This window comes from Myotis myotis, unplaced genomic scaffold, assembly GCF_014108235.1.
Source record: "Myotis myotis isolate mMyoMyo1 unplaced genomic scaffold, mMyoMyo1.p scaffold_m19_p_17, whole genome shotgun sequence".
Taxonomy (NCBI): domain Eukaryota; kingdom Metazoa; phylum Chordata; class Mammalia; order Chiroptera; family Vespertilionidae; genus Myotis; species Myotis myotis.
This window is the reverse complement of record NW_023416321.1, coordinates 28,819,417-28,835,670: the sequence shown is the minus strand read 5'-3', so window position 1 is coordinate 28,835,670 and position 16,254 is coordinate 28,819,417. Positions and strand designations below refer to the sequence as shown.

At 42.9% G+C, this 16,254-nt stretch overlaps 1 protein-coding gene across 5 annotated transcripts in view; it reads right to left on the bottom strand.

Moving 5' to 3' along the window:
* PSMD11 (proteasome 26S subunit, non-ATPase 11) overlaps positions 1–16,050 on the bottom strand; it is a 32,652-nt gene extending 16,602 nt beyond the window's left edge. For 2 of the 5 annotated variants that reach the window (XM_036340558.1, XM_036340559.1), the window contains exons 1-5: positions 15,899–16,050; positions 13,210–13,311; positions 6,710–6,834; positions 1,413–1,484; positions 980–1,037 (exon numbers count right to left, since the gene is read on the bottom strand). In XM_036340558.1, coding sequence (XP_036196451.1) covers positions 980–1,037; positions 1,413–1,484; positions 6,710–6,834; positions 13,210–13,311; positions 15,899–15,989 — 448 coding nt within the window. In that variant the 5' untranslated portion in view covers positions 15,990–16,050. Of the gene's footprint in view, positions 1–979; positions 1,038–1,412; positions 1,485–6,709; positions 6,835–13,209; positions 13,312–15,349; positions 15,367–15,898 lie in introns of those variants that run through there. The other 3 variants (XM_036340561.1, XM_036340560.1, XM_036340562.1) reach the window with 3 other exon arrangements.
* Between the last annotated feature and the right edge of the window lie 204 nt (positions 16,051–16,254).

Genomic DNA, 16,254 nt, shown 5'->3' with positions numbered 1-16,254 from the left:
TTTAGATGGCCCACTCCAACTTCTATATATATTCAAATCTAATTAATTTCTTTTTTAAACTTTCTTATAATTTCTTTTTAAAAATAGATTGTAAGTATAATTATAAACAGATGTGTAAATGTGATAAGACAGTAAAACACTTTGCAATTTGACCTTTCTATTCTCTAAATTTAAAAAATTAGTTCTAGTTAGTTTCTTAGAACTTCCAAATGGCATTTTTCCATGACAGATTCAGTAAATAAAGAAAGTTAAGCCCTGACCGGTTTGGCTCAGTGGATAGAGCGTCGGCCTGCAGACTCAGGGGGCCCGGGTTCAATTCCGGTCAAGGGCATGTACCTTGGTTGCAGGCACATACCTAGTAGGGAGTGTGCAGGAGGCAGCTGATCGATCTTTCTCTCTCATTGATGTTTCTAACTCTCTATCCCTCACCCTTCTTCTCTGTAAAAAATCAACAAAATATATTAAAATAATATTGTAAGGGAAAGTATGGATTTTGGCATTAGAAATACTGGAAGAGTTTCTTTAGATTTACTGATTATTTCCTTTGTTGTATCTAGACTATTGATAAGCCTATTAAAGGACATCTTTTTTTTAAAAAAAAAAAAAAAAAAAAAAGAAGGTTAAGCCTTCTTAGAAGTAAGAAGAATTATTAATGCATAACTAATAAGAGTAGTCAGGCTATGCCAAAGCCGGTTTGGCTCAGCGGATAGAGCGTCGGCCTGCGGACTGAAAGGTCCCAGGTTCGATTCCGGTCAAGGGCATGTACCTGGGTTGCAGGCACTTCCCCAGTAGGGGGATGTGCAGGAGGCAGCTGACCGATGTTTCTCTCTCATCGATGTTTCTAACTCTCTATCTCTCTCCCTTCCTCTCTGTAAAAAATCAATAAAATATATTTAAAAAAAAAAAAAGAGTAGTCAGGCTCTAAAATACATTCATTTAGCCAGCTAGGAGTCCTTATTAATTACTACCAGCTACTTACCCAAATGCAATGCTTCCTGGTACCTCTTGGTATCAAAGTACAAAGACACTAGTCTTGCCTAGAAAAGAGAAAAGGCATTGACTGATGAAAGAAATCAAAGATTGATAGTCACAGAACTGTTACTGTTAAATATTCAAGTCCTGATGATAGCATCAAATTCAGTCCAAAAATATTTATCTAGCCCATAGTATTATCTCTTACTATGGGCAGTGACTATTAACTTTACGATGTTACAGCTTACTTCTCTAAGTTAGCAGGTCCATCATAAAACTTCAACCAGAGCAATTCTCATGAGTGATACTACTAGCAATAATCTTTGGGTGCCTGGACAACACAAAGTTGCAGAAAATACTTTTATCAAGATGGTATTACTTACACTCATAGTCTGACTAATGCATAGAGACCTAAAAACAGGACTAATGTAGGCACATACCTCCAGAGCTTGGCGTAAGAATGTTCTTTTCTCTGATTTGGCCCATTCGATGCACTCTAAACACAACTCAACCTGCAACAGCGAAGAGACAGTACATGCAACGTTATGTCCTCACATTTCTCCCACAAACTTTGCTTTGGAGAATAGCTTTAATTTCCACCTTACATATTACCCATGTTGCTCTATATAATGTCTCAGGGGACATGCCTTGATACACAGATCTCAATGTGTAATGGTTATATTATAATGGAGAACCAACTAGGCTTTTTACACCCGAAGTATCTTGGTGCTTAGACTGTGCTCCTCTGGAAGAGTCTCATTGTTGAGATTCCTCTTCCACCTTTCCCAGCAGAGACCCAGCATTTCCAATATATGTGTAGCCCTGGAATGTAGTATTCTATGATGGCTGAGAAATTTTTAAGTCAGAAATTTCCCCCCAAATAGTTGCAAACAGTAACAATAATGTTTTAATGTTAATACACTGGTAATAAAGGGGAGAAATTCTCAGCCTAAGCACAGATGCCTTGCTCCTAACAGTTGCTTGTAAGACTCAAAGGGCCCAGCTGGCTCTTCCCTTTCAAATTCTAATAAGTGCAACTAACAAATTCATCTAGCCCAGCAAACTTTAGCTTTTATTAAAGGGAACAAATAGAACTTAGAATTAAACGAACACTTAAACAGGCTTTTAAGCTTTATTTATTGGTACTCTGAATCCACAGTTCTATCTGCCACCTAAGCAGTGATGTAATGTGCAAAGTAACTGATTTAAAGTAGGGCTCTATGCTAGATGGTCTAAATGCCATCAGGTATCCTTGACATATTAGCTTTGACAAAGTACTTATTAAGTACTGCAATCTTACATTACTTCTGTTACTGCAAGTTTTGTATTAAAATCCTAATCAGAGCATAATATAAAATGAAATTGAAGTTTCTGGAGAATTACTAATACAACAGGTTTTTGCTGTTACTATTGTTTTTCTTTTTTTAAAATATATATTTTTTTTTATTTCAGAGAGTAAGGAAGAGGGAGAGAAACATCAATGATTGGAATCATTGATCAGCTGCCTCCTGCACGCCCCCTACTGAGGATCGAGCTCGCAACCTGGGCATGTGCGCTTGACCAGAATCAAACCCAGGACCCTTCAGTACACAGGCTGACACACTATCCACTGAGCCAAACTGGCTAGGGCACAACAGGTTTTTGATGGAAATCCAAAGTTCTCTTAAGAGATGTTGTAAGGAGAGAAAAGCAAATGGACAGTCCAAATTGACTCATCTTCTACCTTTAAACCCTAAGTCAAAATTCAATAAATAAATGGATGGCCGACATTAAATGGTTATTTAGAGGATTCAACACTGAGATTCAATGAAACCTTTACAACTCATTGGAGCCCTCTGGTGGCTACTTTAATCTCCAACCCTAAACACAATTGACCTCATAAAAATTCTACAAAAACTAAAATAAAAGCAAGCCAATCACAATTTCAGAGTTTTGAGTTATGTTCTAAAAAGTCAAACTCAAAGTAAGATTTCTGTTCATGACATGAATAGAACTAAAAATATTTTACTGTATAATTTAGCAACAAAAATACAATAGTCTTTTGTACTATACATCTTGAGGGGGCTACAAAAAGCTTACCATCAATTTTAACCAAGGAGCTTTTTCAAACAACACAAAAAATGAATAATACCTAGGCTCCTGATTCAGTAGTCTAGAGTAGAGCTTGGCCACTGATGTACATTCCTAGTTAAAAACAAACAAACACTGAATTCTACTCCAAAATCTCACCTGTCCCCATTTCCCTGACAGTCCAGATGCTGAATGACTCTCCCAGGATTACATATCAGCATTGGGATCAGACCTGGACCCTATCTCTAGTGCCTGTTCTATGTCAAACCAGCCTTAAAAAATTCAGGTCAGTACAAACATTTCTTCTAGAGCACAGGCTTTTGTACACATGAACATGAACTGCATGTCTGTTACCCATTACAGGTACATGATTTGCATTGTTTAGGACTATAATTGGTGCTTCAGTTCTAAGGGAATGAAATAAAGGCCCTTGTGCCACAGCTGTTTTGTCTGAGGCTTTGTGCTTTGTTCATGCTAACCATGACTGATAACGGGGCTAAGAATGCACACCCGTGCTTCTGGAGGAAGCCAACCCTTACTTGAGTACAAAAGCTTGAGGTGGTCAAAATTAGATATTTAAGTTTTAAATTAATATATTTAACTATTTTTTTAAAGTTCTGTTAACTAAATTCCTATGGGGGAAAATTACTGTTCTAAGTCTAAAACTCTCTCTAGCACACACTCTTTTTTTCCATTAAAATAACTGTTTCAATAATAGGATTTTTGATGTAAGGTTTCTTAAAATGTACTATTTGTTTCAGTTAGACCCGTGGTCGGCAAACTGCGGCTCGAGAGCCACATGCGCCTCTTTGGCCCCTTTAGTGTGGCTCTTTCTAAGCCTTAGGAGTACCCTAATTAAGTTAATAACAATGTACCTACCTATATAGTTTAAGTTTAAGAAATTTGGCTCTCAAAAGAAATTTCAATCATTGTACTGTTGATATTTGGCTCTGTTGACTAATGAGTTTGCTGACCACTGAGTTAGACTATAGCAAAAAAAAAAAATAGCTTCCCATAGGCAATTTCCTAGAAAGCCCTGGAAGTTAAGGTAAATTCTGGGATTTCAGTTCATTATTTGACAAGAATTTTGGTTCAGTTTCCTTTCTCTTCTCCTCAACCCAATTTTCTACTCCCCTCCCCTTACCAACCACCCCACTCCCACTCCCCTGCCCAATCCCCAAACCCAATACAAATATCCTCATTTTCTAAGCTCTAAACCTTAGTACGGAAATTGACCCAAACCTAATCTGAATCGTATCAGCTTTCAGAAAAGAGCAAGCTGCAGACTGTTCTGCAGATCTATCTAACTTATGGTTAGTCCCCAAATAGGAAAAAAGCAAGGAAAAGCCCCTCCCCATACTCTTGGTTCCAAACTCCCCAACACAAAGTCTTAGCTCTCATAAAAGTGTTCTAAAACTTCCTATTTTGTCTCAGGCCTCAATACTACTATGAGAGCGATCCACCTATGACTCACTCCTCTATCCTTTACCATCACTCAATCAAAGAATTTTCTAAGATGAAGATTATATCCAAGTCAGAGACCTGTAGTCACCTAAATAAATGTAGTAACAAAGTTCTAGCAGGTTTGGCTCCGTGAATTGAGTGTCAGCCTGCAAACTGAAGGGTCCTGGATTTGATTCCGATCAAGGGCACATCCCCAGTAGGGGGCTCGATCCCCAGTAGGGGGCGTGCAGAAGGCAGCCAATCAATGATTCTCTCTCATCACTGATGTTTCTATCTCTTCCTCTCCCTCTCCCTTCCTCTCTAAAATCAATAAAAATATATTTTTAAAAAACGGTCCTGCTACAGCCCGGCCGGCATGGCTCAGTGGTTAAACATCGACCTATGAACCAAGAAGTCATGGTTCAATTCCTAGTCAAGGCATATGCCGGGGTTGTGGGCTCAATCCCCAGTGTGGGGCATGCAGGAGGCAGCTAATCAATGATTCTCTCTCATCACTGATGTTTTTATCTCTTTCTCTCCCTCTCTGAAATCAATAAAAATCTATTTAAAAGAAAAAAAAAAAGTCCTGCTACATGGATGAAGACCAGCTCTCAATAAAAAGCTATAATGATAATCATCCCCCCCCCCAAAAAAAATCAGCCTATACTTAGCACAAAAATGGCATAATGACCTAATACCTAAGAGTGTTTCCTTTCACCCTAGGAAAAGGAAGAAAGGGTTCTACTTGACAAAAATGTAATATACAAATAAACAACAGCAATGTACAAACACAGTTAAGGGAGAGCCTTACCAGACATGAAGCCACATGATATAAAGGCCAGTAAATCGCATCAGACAATGATAGGCGAGTACTAAATTATGATTTGGAAAGATTTCCATAAAGAAGTAGGAGAACTGACTGTTAAACAATGCAGTTCTAGCCACTAAGTCAGCTCTATGTTATGGGAAGGGACAAATTCCAGGAACCAGTGTACAAAGGAGTGGCTTGGATAATTAACTTTTTCTGCCTAAAAAGTTCCAACTAACATTTATTGGTTTGTTTCAAGCTATCATTTAGTCAGCCCATTCTAAAGGCACGCTATTTCAAACAAAAGGTGGTGCTACTTTCTCATGAGAACAAAGTACAATTTATTTTATTTATTTTTTATTGATTTGAGAGCGAGAAAGAGGAAGGAAGGATAGAAATAGAAACATCCATGGGCTGCCTCCTGCACACTCCCTCCTGGGGATCAAGGCCAAAACCTGGGTATGTGCCCTGACTGGGAATCAATCCAGTGACCTCTTGGTTCATGGGTCAATGCTCAACCACTGAGCTACACCAGCTGGGCACAAAGTACAATTTAAAAAGAACATAGTTCTGCCAGAAACAAATTAATTTGAAGACTTCTCTACAAATAAAGTTAGTTTATGCCATTTAAAAGACATGATTTCAAAGTGGAATCTAAATGTCCTAGGTTTCTGAAATGCCTCATTATTTACTCAATATGCTACTATGCCCTTTCATACCTTTTAGTTTTACACCCAGAGGCCACAGCAAACAATTATTCCTACAGATTCAAGTAACCACAATATACTCTGCTTGAATCTGCCACTTTTTACAGAATAATTTTTGACTTTGATAGTGTCTCCTTCCCCTAAATTGCAGTAAATACAGCTATCTTTGAAAAGGTTGGAAGAGGCTCAGTGAATCCAAAGAGGCACTCTTCAAACACAGGTCAGGGTCTAAGTCTGAACTTGTAGAGGACATGTACAGATACACCAGTGGCTTCCGCACACGACACACAAACAGATGGGTACTCACCCCTCAAGAAAGACATATACTCGGTACAAAACATGCAAAGAAAGGATGCCTCAAGACTTAATTAATGCTCACAAGCTTTGTGACACAGAATGAAAGGTACCATAGACACAGAAAACATTACAAAAGTGTGGCAATACAATACCTCAAAAGCAAGAATCAGTTTGTGACCCTGATGTAATGAGGATTCCAGGGACCACTAACAATCTCCACTTACAAAGCAAAGCATGGAACAGACCCAAAGTATCAAATGCCCTGGAACAAAGAGAAACTGACATGATAAGTCCTGAGCTGTTCTCCCAGCTGTCCCTTCTACATGAGTACCACAGTGCAGTCAGGCACTGCTTTCACCAAAACAGACTTTTTAAAAATAATGTCTACCTTCTTGTCATTAAAACATCTTACCTCCTGCCCTGTAGCTGCTTCCATATCAAGAAACAGATCCAGAAGAGATCTGACAAGACGAGCTGCTTTAGCCTTGCTTATGGAATTCAAAAAGGGTCGCACATATTTCAGGAGTCCTCCAAGCTCTGAATGAAGGCAATTCAGAAAGGAAAAAAGTAAACATCAATATTAGGAACAAAATACCCATTTAAAAGATAACCCAAGATTATAAAATCAGTACTTAGGTCACTGGAATCAGTCTAAATGAAAGTTAGTAGGAATTGAAAGCATTCTTACAAGTAGGAGTAGCAAAAATAAGCTAACAACATATACCAAGTTTGTACTGTTCTATTCCCCACTCAACCACTGGATTACTGTAAGGGCCTTGGGAAAAGCTCATCTCTCTGCCTCACTTATCCATTTTAATGAAAGATAAACAGCAAAGTACTCATACTCCCAGAGACAAGTTTGCTAGAACACAGAATATGCTGTGCCTCTGCCACCTTGGACAGGTTATAGGAGTTGTTTGTTTTTAACTTTCAAATCAGCCTTAGCAGTTCCACCTGAACAGAGATTCCCAATTCCAGGTTCCCTTTTTCCTCCCTTCCCCAAGTACTCCCCAGCTTAGCCTTTTAGCAATATCAGTTCCCAGGCACTCTTTTGAATAAACTTTTTACATAAAAGTTAGGGTGTTTTTCCCTTTTGATATTCCTCACTTATCTTCAAAACGTAAGTCTTAAACTATGATCAAAAAAGGGGCACACCATAAAGGTTTCCCCCTGTATAAGGAAAGAAGTGATACAGTAATTCTAAGGGAACATCATTATCAGGAGTTTCTAAAAATTAGAGAATATTTCAAGTGACAAATAAGGAAGTGCTTCTGAAATGTAGGTTAAAATTACTATAGTGCCATTGCCTCTATATTATTCTCCAATTGTAGACTCATCCTCCTGAGAACTCTAAATCAGGGCAAGCAAACTTCACCCTCCTGAGAATGCTAATTCAGGGTCCTGAAATCTTCATCTGCCTGAAAAGTCACGGGATGCATGGGACTGTGTCAGGTACAAAAGGAACCTTACACAGAGTGGAAAGGTTTATCTTTCTCTTGCCAATACTGACCTTTGATTTCTACTGTCTAAGATTTTCCCCCCATTCACACTCCTGCTCTCATGCTTCACTCATGCTGCATTCCCATCTGGAATTTCTCCCCATCCTCTTAACCTAGGTGACTCACATCTCTTTAGGTCCAACTAAAGTCCTGGTAAGTCTTCCAAGCCAACTCCAGACTACACTGATTTCTCCCCCTCAAAATCACTCTGCATTTATGCAAATTCCAATTATACAATCATAGCTTTTAAAAGCAGTCCAGTGCGATGTCTCTTCTCCCACAGCATTACCTACTATGCTTGAACGATTCTGAATAATCTTGAGTGACAGAAATGTTCAGAAAGCAAACTACTCCAATGTTGGTCAAACTAAATTTTTTTGGAACATGAGTCTATACCCTCCTTCCAAGTGGCTTCAGAGATTTGGTGACAACTACGTTTATATCCCCCTAACCTCCCCTTTCTCCAAGCTAAACATCTTTACCTGTTTCAACTGTTCCTCCAATGTCCTGGTTCCCAGATTCCTTATCACCTTAGTTGCTCTTTTCTGAATAAACTCTAGTTTGTAGATATACCACTTGTAATACCCAGAACTGAAAACAGTGCTCCAGGTAGGGTGCAACCAGTAGAATCGTGTCTTAATTCTTTTCACCTATATGTAACACAAATAGCGTGTTTCGCTTTTTCTAACATCACTCTTGGTTCAATGAATCCATGAAGGTCTTTTTGCAGAGACAGGTAATTCCCCACCTTCCTCTGTTTTGATAAATATTTTAAGTATATAACTTTATTCTTACCACACTGAATTTAATCTTGCTGGCTCTGACAATAACTCTAAATCTTAATTCTGTCCTGTACTGAGTCATCTACAAAAATAAGCACATCTTCTGAAATGGCTTCAGCCATGAGATGCTGACCAGAAGAACAAGGACAGATCCCTATGCCATGATGCTAGAGACTTTCCTTCAGGCTGACAAATGATCCATTTGTCATCATAAATTCATAACCTATACCTGTTATTATGGCAAATCTTCAAATACTCTGATATATCAGATATGTAGTCATCATTCCCCTAACCTAGGGGTTGGCCAACTTTTTCTGTAAAGGGTCAGATAGTAAATATGTTCAGCTTTGGCTATAAGGTTTTAGGGGCAGGTACTCAACTCAGCCTAACTGTAATGCAAAGCAGTCATAGGTAATCCTATCTAATAATAGACAAACATGATAACTGACCGTACCTTTGCTACACCTCCCATAGGCTAATCAGCGAGATATGTAAATTAACTGCCAACAAAGATGGCGGCTAATTTGCATACTGCAGGCAGATCCCGCTGCTCCACCCACCAGGGGCTGGCAGCAGCGCAATCCCGAGCCGCTGGCTGCCCCAGCACAAGATCCTGGCCTGCCGTGTGTGGACCGGGGTGGGCGGCAGCGTGATCCCAAGCCGCCGCCCACCCCAGCACGGGATCTGGGCCTGTCATCTGCAACCGGGAGAGACGGGGCAGACACCACGGGATTGGGCATGCCATCTGCCACCAGGGGAGCGGGCCTAAGCCAGCAGGTGGTTATCTCCCGAGGGGTCCCAGACTGTGAGAGGGCACAGGTTGGGCTGAGGGACCACCCCCCCCCCCCGCCAGTGCACAAATTTTTGTTCATGGGGCTTCTAGTTCTATATAATAAAAGGCTAATATGCACATTGTCCCCTTGGGCAGGAGTTCAACTTACTGGGAGTTCGACCAGGGGGTGGGGTCAGCAGGCCAAATGCCGCGGCCCCTCCCCCCAGCCAGTCCTTCCCCCAATCGGTGTTGGAGCCAGCTGGCCAACCTCCCACATTGCCCCCACACACACACACAACCCAGCCGGCCTGGCTCGATGGGCCGGATTGGGGCAGGCCGGCCCAACCCCACCCGTGCATAAATTCGTGCACCGGGCCTCTAGTATGTAAATAAGTAGGTACGGCTATGTTCAACAAAACCTTATTTATAAAAACAGCTGTCCAGCCACTGTCTGTGGAGGAGCCCTGCATATCCACGGTCTAATAAGGCTAACCAAGAAAACCAAGAGTGAATTTGGAATAATCTTAATAAACCCACAGTTCTAAGCGATTAAAACATACTTATCAAATAATCTGTCCCAGAACTTTACTGATGATTACCAGTTTATCGTGTCTAGTATTTTTTTATTGCCTTTTTGAAAAGTGGAGTAATGTTCATCCATACTGTTTTCTTATATCTCTCCATCCTCCATGATTTTTCTCAAAATAGTAACAGTGGCTGTATAAATATATCTGTTAGAACTATTCTTTTGATAATAAAAGACAGAAAATGTCAGAGCCTAGAACTTATTTAAAGAGACTATCTGCTGCTCTCTCTTCTCTCACCTACCTTGGCTTTAATTCTTTCTGGTATTATTTCTATCTTTTTCTTTTTTGAAAACCATTTTCCTTCCTGGAAAAGGCAGAAGCAAAACATGGGCTAAGCAGTGTGCCTTCTCTTTAGCACCTGCTAGCACGACAGTATTTTCTCCAAGCACTGAGTGTGTTATTCTCTTCACACTAACAGAGAAACAAATAACCTCTTAGTTGCCAAAAGACTCAATTCATTTTTTATTTTAGCCTACTATTGTTTCTTATTCATTCTTAGTTATATTCCCTGTTTCTTTCCATGTTCACATATACTAAATTAAATTTTGAAATTTCCACAGAATCATATAACTTCTTCCTCCTATTCTGAGATTATTTGCAATTATATGATCAGAACTTCCCTTTTAAAGCCTCACAGAACTCAACATAATTTCATAGTCTCAGGCTATGAAATCTGCAGACCCTGCACTTAGGCACCATGTCTGATAATATTCAGCAATACTTTCTATCATGACTTTGCACAGGACACAGTCTGATTCACTAAGTCCCAAAATGAGTGCTGTCAGTCAAAGACCCTATCTTAAACTTTTTGAATAGAGTACTTAGCACAGTGTTAGCCATGTATTAAACGCATAAAAATTGAAGATTCATGAAACACATATTTTCTCTTCTCAGAAATCTCCAAATCAAAGAAAACAATACAAGCCTATCAATTATTAATAGCTAAGTAAGGTAAATGAATTCAGGCCCCAAGACTTCCTTAGGGTTTCTATTGTATATACCTATATTCTCACTCTTCCTTAGAAAACAAGTTTTTAAAAGTTCTTATGATTCACCTGTTAAATTCCAATAGGATTAACAGTACACTTCTAAACTTCTCAGGTATGGGTTACAAGGAAGGGAGGGCAAGGAATAAGAAGAGAGTAAAGCATGAAAAAGGAAATTTCAAGTAAAACAATTAACATTTTGGGATAAATTTTCTGAAGCACTGACTATATACTACATGCCGTTTCTAATTATCTATGCTACTGCAGGGAAAGACATTTGGATGTTTCAGTAACAGAAAAATCTTAAATCATTTCACTTGGTTCTATAATTCTTTCAAGAAAATGACCTTGTTAATAATATTTTGTATGGACTAATTATCAAAACTGTTCTCTAACTCCAAAGCTCACATTAACTGACGGGCAAAAAGAATCCATACCTGTGTTAAATAGGAGGGAAGTCAACATAAAATAAAAAAACACACCACCCACCACTGATAATCCATAAGGGGATAACTATGGGGAGCAAAAACCATTACACCATGAGGCCATGAACTCTGTAACAGGACTCCATGGGCTCAAATCCTGGCTCTCTCACATACTAGCTGATAGACCGTAAGTAAGACAGTAACTTTCCTGTGCTCAGTTTCCTCAGGTGTAAATAGATAAGAGAATCTACCTTATGGAGTTGTCAAGGATTCAATAAGCTAAACCATGTCTGTGCTTAAAACAGTAACTAGCCCTAGCTGGTTTGGCTCAGTGAGCAGAGGGTTGGCCTACAGACCAAAGGATCCCAGGTTCAATTCCAATCAAGGGCATGTACCTCAGTTGCAGGCTTCTCCCTGGCCCTGACGGCCAGCCCTGGTCAGGGCACGTGCAGGAGGCAAGCAATCAATGTGTTTTTCTCACATCGATATTTCTGTCTTTCCCTCTCTGTTCCACTCTCTCTAAAATCAATGGAAAAATATCTTTGGGTGAGGATTAAAAATAAATAAATAAAATAAAATAACCAGTAAGTAGGTCATTGTAAGCACTCAAAAACTGTTTTGTGTGTATTTTTTTAAAAGACTTTTGGTTATTTTCACTGGTTTTTTTTTCCTTTTTTTAAATATATTTTTATTGATTTCAGAGAGGAAGGGAGGGAGGGAGGCAGGGAGGGAAGGAGGGAGGGAGGGGGGGAGGGGGAGAGAGAGAGAGAGAGAGAGAGATTGAAACATCAATGATAAGAGAGAATCACCTGCCTCCTGCACGCCCCTACTGGGGATTGAGCCTACAATCTGGGGATGTGCCCTTGACCACAATCGAACCCAGGACCCTTCAGTCTGCAGGCCGATGCTCTATCCACTGAGCCAAACCAGCTAAGGCTACTTTTCTTATTATAGATATTTTAAGTAAGATAATGACCCACAGAAACATATCCTCCCAACTTCACACAACTTTCTATTGATTTAGCCTAATAATTTGTCATCCTTTATTGGGAAAGATCTTAATTCTCAAGTTCAGGAAGTTTTGCTATCTTACACCTAACATTCTCTTGGATAACAACATAATTTGGGGAAAAGTAATTCATGAGGTCACCTACCAGAGCTTAATCCATTCTAATCAGATAAACTCTAAATTCACTGTAAGTGAAAAATGATGTAAGTGATTCACTGATGGTGAAAAATCATCCATCTTAAGTTTAAGCGGGCTTCTCTGACTACTATTACCACTTTACTAGTCAAAGGCCCTTCATGGTCAACAAGAATCTTATTCTAAGGACATACCCATCACCATTTGAAGCCTAGAAAGTCAATGGTTCAATCACAACTAGAATGTCTGGGCAATGACATGCACAAAGACATAGGTATCAATTAAGAAATCTTGGGAAGGCTCTTCCCATTTAATGTCTGACCCATCCTGTAGCAGGAAAAAAAGGACATTAAGTTACTTACTTACATGCAAAATCCCTAGTCATTTACACACTGGGAGCCTAAAGTCACTACCCACCTTAAATAAATCAGAGCTGCTCAGTGAAATCACTGAAGACTGCTCTGCTATTGCTGCTGCCTGTATGAATGGGAATACAGCTAAAATTCAAACCACAAACTAATCCCAGATCATTGAATCTAAGAGGAACAGCTTTTCCTGCAGCTGCAGAACAAAAAACTTTCCCGTGAAAGAACTGAATTTAAAGGCCACTTAACCTCTTGCTAAAAAAGTGAAGCTCCTATGTTCCTTCAACAAAAAATTGCAACTTCACCCAGCATTACAGGTAAAAGGAGAAAGCAATCCATTTGTAGCACTTACCGGCAGCTTGTCCAGTCTTTGCCAGGAGAGACCCCAGTTCCAGGATGCTCTGCTCTTTGACCTGCACTGCCTCCTCATCATTCTCCTGGATGTCACGCTTCACTGGGAGAAGAAAATCAAAACCTCTTAAAATTCTGACAAAAAATGCAGACTAAAGTAAATTTCACCCTCACAAGGCCAATTACAAACTCAGTTACCAAAAGACAAATTCGAAAGCTTAAAAAAAAGCAGAAAAATCATGTACATCATAATAGATTCTTCTCTTTTATTTTAAATGTGCCTTTCATTCTATCAGACTTTCCCTTGCCCACATACACTGAGATTTCTGTTGCAGTCATTTGGTTAAGACAAAATTCAAACAAAACAAGTTCTTCATACTCATGGTAGTAAGCCCCAGGCTAGGCACTGTTTTGTGAAAATATTCAACATATCTGTGCATTTACCTGCCACAAACTAAAATCAAATGACCACGTTACTAATGACTATAAAGTCAAAAGTCTTTCAATAAACCACCCTACTGGTGTGCTCAGTGGTTAGAGCATCAGCCCGCACATCAGAGTGGTTGGTTTCATTCCTGGTCAAGGGCACATACCTGGGCTGCAGGTTCGATCCCCAACCCAGGTTGGGACATGTGCAGGAAGCAATCGATTTCTCTCCCCCTCCCCCCCACTTTTTCCCTTCCTCCCTCGCCCCCTTCCCTTTCTCCAAAAAAAAAAAAAATCAATGGAAAAAATATCCTCAGGTGAGGATAAACAGTCTCCCAGTAAACTTTAGGCCCGTGAAAGCCTCCGCTGACGGGTGCTAGGGGTACGCAGCTCTACAAAGCCATTCAGGAAAAACAACCCTCTCAAAGCTCCTGTGTGATCGGTAGGAGGGATGCCGCGTCCTAATGGACTCAGGACCTGTTAAAATAACTTTGTGCTATCCGTTCCACCTTCGACTGCTCATAACTAGTCTACATCCGGAGCACTGCATGGCCTCTCCAAACGTGCAGAGGTAATCTGAGTGAGCATCACCAGTTACCACTTGTCTTACAAGCATCATGACTTGACAAAAACCAAGACTTTGAAACTCCATCATGGAGTCCGGGAAAAGTAGGGCTGTCACCCATCCTGACTCCAGCTCTGACAGGGACGCTTTCAGGGAACTCTCTCCTGGGTAGTGGGCAAGCAAGAGATCCTCGCCTTACAGTTTACCGTAATTCCCATTTCATAAAGGACAAACCGCTAGGCACGAAAAAATTCAAACCTGTGCTGCTCACAGTAGTTCTAAATGTGAGTGTGTGTCCACAGAATAAAAATACACATGCAACAGGGGTTGCGATGGCTCTGGCTCTGCAACTGCAACCGATAAGTCAAGATCAGAACTTCCAAAGGAAACACCCGATATTTACCAATATCATCCACTCACAAAGGCACCTTAGCTCCCCGAAAGGGACCCCCCTCTGCCTCCAGGACCCCCAAGGATAAAAACATCAGGACCTTGCCATCGTCCTTCCTCCACGCAGCTAGGAATACCAAATTTCAGACCAGTCAGTCAACAGAAAAGCCAGCCTCCTGGAGGTCCCACATACACGTGCATTCTCCTGCTACTTGTTGATCCGCATCAAATCCGCTCCGGCTACGTTAGAAGCTCGCACTCCTGCGTGCGCCGTGCAGAGCTGGCTCAGGCCCTAGTCCTAGCTGAACCCGTCATGACTGCACATGAAAAGCATTCTCGGTCATCATGCTTTTATCTCTGTTCACACCTGGAGCCTAGCAGAAACCCGTCGGAAGGGGCTGGCCGGGGCTCCCACTGCAGCCTCCCCGCCGTGTGCCAAGTGTACGACCACTCACTATGCCGGTGTTCAGGTATTTTCCTTCCATTCTCCCAGCGACGGGCAGCCGGCCGGCCCCCGAGTTCCCTGAACTCCGCGGCGCACAACTAACTCCCTAACTCACTTCCAGCCTTTACAGGGGAGAGGAGGGCGATGAGTCACCTCCTCCGGCCTGACGGTGCCACCCCAACATCGCGCTCTTTACACCCCACCCGAGGGCCAAGGATCGCGGCGGCCACCGCCTCACCCCCAGTGCCAGCCCGCGGCGTGTGCCCCCTCGGGACTCCCCGCAGCAGGAGGAGGACCCTCTCCCGCGGAGCCTACCGCCGCGGTCCGGGGAGCAGCAGCAGCTCCCAGCGTCCCGTGCAAGGAAACTCCGAGGAAGAGCGAGCGCTCGCGCTCCCGCTCCCACCCGGACCTGGCGGTGCTGATAACGACGGCGGGAAATGCCTGTCCACAGCGGGTCTCGGCCGGGCCCTTCCCCTGGAGGGTCTCCGACCGGGTGGCCGGGCGGCAGCAAGCACGCCGCCGGCGCTGCTCCGGGTCCCGGCGGCTCGCTCGGGCCAGAGCGGGAGACAAGTCCAGGGAGTGGTGCGGCCCCGGCTCGGCCCGCTCTCCCGCCCCGCGCGGAGCCCACGGTGAGTCAGCAGCCCGCCAGCGGACGCCGGGGCTGTCTCGGGCTTCCCGCCGGCGTGGGACCCCGGGGGCTCCAGGGAGCCCCGAGCGGCCTGTGCCCCCGGCCCGGCCCCCCTCACACACACACAGTGAGTCAGCAGCGCCAGAACCGGCTCGCGCGGCCCCGCTCCGCCGCCGCCGACCGACACCGGCCGCGCGGGGACAGCAGGGCCCGGGAGGGGGCGCGGCTGCCTTTACCTATGGAGTGGAGGATGTCGATGGAGGCCTCCCGGTCGGTGCTGAGTAGAGACTGGGCTCTCTGGAACTCTACCACCGCCGCCGCCGCCATCTTACAGCTCTCACACTGTCCCGGCCGCGGCCGACGCCGGAAACACACGCCCGGAAGACCCGCCTCCGTGCCCCTCCCCCCAAGTGGCTCCCCCTCCTCCCCTCCCAGAGCACCACGGGAGTTGTAGTCTCTACGCCCGGCGAGAGGGGTGGAGGGTGAGGATGAGAGCGGGGCTGCTCGCCGGTGGGCGGATGGCTCCCCGGCACCGCCTAGCGGCCTGCCCGCGACTAAAAGAGGACGTGCCTAGCAATGGGAGCTCAAGGCC